We start from the raw sequence: 4371 nt of genomic DNA on the forward strand, positions 1-4371 counted from the left end.
TCTATATATATCTATATATAGATATATATAGAGATATATATATCTATATATATATATCTATATATAGATATATATATATATATACACACACACACACACACACACATAAAATCATTTGGAAAAAAAAACAAAAAACATGATTTGGCACATTTAAAGGTTTCAGCAGGATTAAAGTGACAGTTAAGCTAATACCTCAGGTGTTAGGATTTATTGTCACTATCACCGTCACACCCCATAGCCTTTCCATTGACACACACACACATGAGGTGGATTTAAAACTGTATGATACCTGAAAGCTATTTGTGAAACTTAATCTAATGTATATTAAATGTCTTTGTTTGTGAGCATTAAGGGATAGTCCTAATTAAATCTGTTTTCAGATTCTTGGTAGAGTGATAACACATAATGGAAAGTGAGGGACACTCTAGGAGTTTTCCAAAATCATTTGAAATGCAAATTGAAGTTCTCGCCAGACAAAAATTGTATCTCACCTATAGAGGACGTAGTGATTATAATTAGAGGAGGGAGATTGGGTATGCACCCATGACTACAAATTCTGCAAATTAAAGGTCCGAAAAGAACACACCAGCCGCTATAAAAGTGGTGGATGAATTCTCTATTAATAATAGGTATACTCTAACTATGGCCTGAAAAGGGTTTAAAGTCATTTTTTATTCTTACCAAAAGAAATGTCATGTAATGCATTTTTAAAAGTTTTCATAAGCTTGACTGAGTGCAATAGTAAGAAAAAATGCTGCAAACAGGACATTTTAACAAGAGAAAATATGTAAATATCATGCAAAACTACAAAAAAACATTATTAATCTAACAGTGTAAATAATGTACATAAAATTAAGATTTAAAAAAAATATCCATAGTTGCATATCGTTGTGTATGAGCCTAACAACCTAACATTGGAGATAAGTAATGTACTGTAACAGTTGTACGCAATTCTCCGTTCTGCATTATTTCTGTTAATAGATGCATGATTTGCCCAGTAATATGTGTGCTTGTTGCATTCTCTAATTCAGTACCTCGCATGCAATAAGGCTACTGTCTGAAGTATATTTGTTGAATGCAGATCAGACTTCAAAAAACTAAGACAGCAAATAAACAAAAATGGAAATTTCCTGTACATGATGGTTGGAGTGATTACTTGGCAAAGGGAACATTGTGCTCCCTTAGTAAGTCAACTCCAGTGTTTACTACTTTAGTCAGAGATGGAGGCAAATTTTGCGAATATATAGCCTAATGGATCCAAAGCAATCATGGATTTCTAAGATCTGTCTTTTTTAAATGTATTAGTGATAAATCTCCAGCTATAGTGATATCCAAAACTGAATATCAAACATTTCACTATAAATGAGATAATATTGCCATGTAATAGAAGTTAATCTTGATATTACAGTTATATCTTTGTACCCTAAGAATCCTCTATAGATATTTTTAAAATAAGGACTTTCTTCTGTAGTGTAATTCTCAAGAGATTGCACCTCTTGTTATAGGATCACACAGGATGTATGACGCTTCTTCCTTTCCGACCCAAGAGGATAACCCCAACTTCTCTCCTTCAAACTATTCTCAGAAAGGTATTTCTACTGGTTCCGGTGCTAATTAAACATTATACTAAGTGCTATATCTGCAGTAGAGATCAGGGTATGAATCATGTAAAGAGAAGTTCCATCTTTTGATCACTGCATGTGCTTTGCGGCTGGCTTTCACTGCTTTGCTGACCTGCCCTCAATGTCATATTTGTGACCAGCACTTCTTTAAGTTCTAAAGAAATAACAAAGCCAAAGAAGACAGTTATAAATTATATCTATAAAAATACGTTATGTAATTTATAGAAATAAAATGTATTTGTTCTTTGCTGCGTATAAGGATAGCAGAGTGGGGTTTAAGAAGCTTTAGAAGATATTATACTTTTAAGTAAAGGAAACCTGAAATATTATTATACAGGATTTATATAGCGCCAACAGTTTGTGCAGCGCTTTACAATATAAGGAAGACATTACAATCACAATACAATTCAAGACAAGATGGTAAGGAAGGCCCTGCCCCTCAGTGCGTACAATCTAAAAGGGAGGGAGAAGTGATACATGAGGAGGTAGCTGTGTGGGGATGAATCCAATGATGTCAAGGCACCAACCAACAAAAGCTTTGCCACAGACATGGAAATCCTCAAAGCAGAGTCTGCTGGTGAGTTCACTTGCATTAGGTCATAATCATCTGTTTCTATTGGGTCTCCTCCAATCTCTATCAGCTTGTGAACTATAGCTCCTTTAACTGGTGGGCTATGCTGTTGTTGTTACTGTTACTACTACTATTACTATCAACAGTCTAGAACCAGATAGATGAGACAAGAATGCCCCCCAAAAAGTAGGTGTAAGACAGCAGAGGCGCCCAGGTGGGAGAGATTAAATGATTGTGTTTCTTCAATTTAGACTTTTATTCCAGGAAATACACACATAACTAACAACTTCTCAACGCGTTTCATGGCTCTAAAATCCCTGCTTCTTCAGGAGGGTGTGATGAGACACTATAAGCAGAGTGGTAGCGTCTCTCGGCGTGTGTAATCAGAGAAGTAGTCTATAACCAGAGATGTTTTGGCTAGATTGGCCATTGTTAGATATAATATGATAATAATATGCACATGTATAAGATATATTGCTAAATATAGTCTGGATCCACCATGATATTAAGTTGTTGAGATGTAGATTATGGTCATACATTGTTGGGGTCTGGTAGCTTATGCTCTCAGATCCACATCACCTTCCTTATGGTACCAAAATGTGTTTTTGGTACTGAAATATAAACCAGTTAGATAAGTCTATATATGTGTATTACCAAATCTCTTAAAAAGTCAGACTGCTTATGTATTAGCTTTAGCTTAGTCCCACCGATCATGTTTGTAAGGGTATTTTATTTGTATTCTGTGTGCGTGTATATATATATATATATATATATATATACACACACACAGTATGTATGTAATGTGTATTACCAAATCTCTTAAAAAGTTATCTGTACTTTTAAACAACAAATTGATATTTCCACTTTGGGTAAAAAATGTAACCGTTTAGATTTCCCATACTTTTTGTACAAGTGCCAGTGATTACTTAGGCAAATAGGGGGGTGAATCTCTCTAGTGAGGACACGCAATCAGTAATATCCTGACAGAGGTTCTATGTTTTCCTTCTCTATCCATAAATAAAAAAAAGAGATATTCCAGTTACTAACAGTACTCACAGGTGCAGGAAGTGCTTGTACTGCTTAAATATGTTCAAACATGTTGGAAAATCTCCGTGAATGTTTTGTAATCGCTTCCCTTTCTCATGAGTGAGTGGAATAAACCTTCATAGACTGTGTATCACAACAGAACATCATCCAACCCTGAGATAAAATCGGGTGCTGGAAAAGGAGGTCAATGTGATCTTTCATGCTTACTCTTATCCTGTTTGAGATCTGCCTGTGTAACTGCATACACACATTCTATGCTATAACTAGCTTTCTTTACTGGAAAAACATTTCTCAGCCTACAGCCTGCCTATTTATTTATGCTTTTTGAAGAATGCATTCAAGTTTAATCGAAATGCTTAATGCAGCAAAGTGTTACTTTATTCAATCAACAATAAAAGTTACTAACATTTATGCTTGTTTCTCACAGACTCAGCAACGTCCTTTCTATGTGAACAAAGGAAATACCACTAGTACCGAATCCCCATGAATCCCTGGGACCAAGCTCTAAGATTATGTACCAAAGCTATAGATTTGTGGGCAGAAAGAGGGTGGGGATCTGTGCTTAATTCCTTCACTGCTGTTGTAGTGAATGCGTTGTGACTGGATTTTGCTGGGAAGAAGAAAACTGGTTTTAGTCTAGCCAAAGGCAACAATTGCTTACTGGAATTCCAGGGTGGGTCCAGCAAGAATGAACCTTTATCTATGTTTTGCAAGTTAACCCTTTATTGATATAGAAACCATTAAGCTATTACTGACAACATATTACTATTTAGAAGAAAAAAAGAAATTGAGGAAAACATTCATCAATAAATTCATCTAAAGAGCTATATCCATGTATCTGCATTTTGTTTTTGGTGTACTGTTTGTCAAAAAATGCTGTTATATCGTTGTTATTGACTTAAACAGTTCTTAACCACTTCAGAACCAGCATGTTACACCCCTTCCTGTCGAGGATATTTTTCATTTTTTTTTTAGTGCTATGACAGTTTGACAGTTACTCAAAGAACACTGTACTCAAATTAATTTTATACTTTTTTTTGCAGTAGATAGAGCTTTCTTTTCATTGTATTTGATAACCAGTGTTGTTGTTTTTTATATTTTGTTACTATATAAAGAAAAAAAGACCAAAGA

At 34.8% G+C, this 4371-nt stretch overlaps 1 protein-coding gene across 1 annotated transcript in view; it reads left to right on the top strand.

Moving 5' to 3' along the window:
- The window catches only part of TRIM29 (tripartite motif containing 29), a 35266-nt gene extending 31378 nt beyond the window's left edge, over positions 1 to 3888 (top strand). Inside the window, exons 7-9 of the mRNA XM_018559448.1 lie at positions 1506 to 1613; positions 2108 to 2199; positions 3668 to 3888. Coding sequence (XP_018414950.1) covers positions 1506 to 1613; positions 2108 to 2199; positions 3668 to 3727 — 260 coding nt within the window. The 3' untranslated portion in view covers positions 3728 to 3888. The remainder of the gene's footprint in view (positions 1 to 1505; positions 1614 to 2107; positions 2200 to 3667) is intronic.
- Positions 3889 to 4371: the final 483 nt, after the last annotated feature.

Source organism: Nanorana parkeri, unplaced genomic scaffold (assembly GCF_000935625.1).
Source record: "Nanorana parkeri isolate BGI_ZX_2015 unplaced genomic scaffold, ASM93562v1 scaffold395, whole genome shotgun sequence".
NCBI classification, from domain to species: Eukaryota; Metazoa; Chordata; class Amphibia; order Anura; family Dicroglossidae; genus Nanorana; species Nanorana parkeri.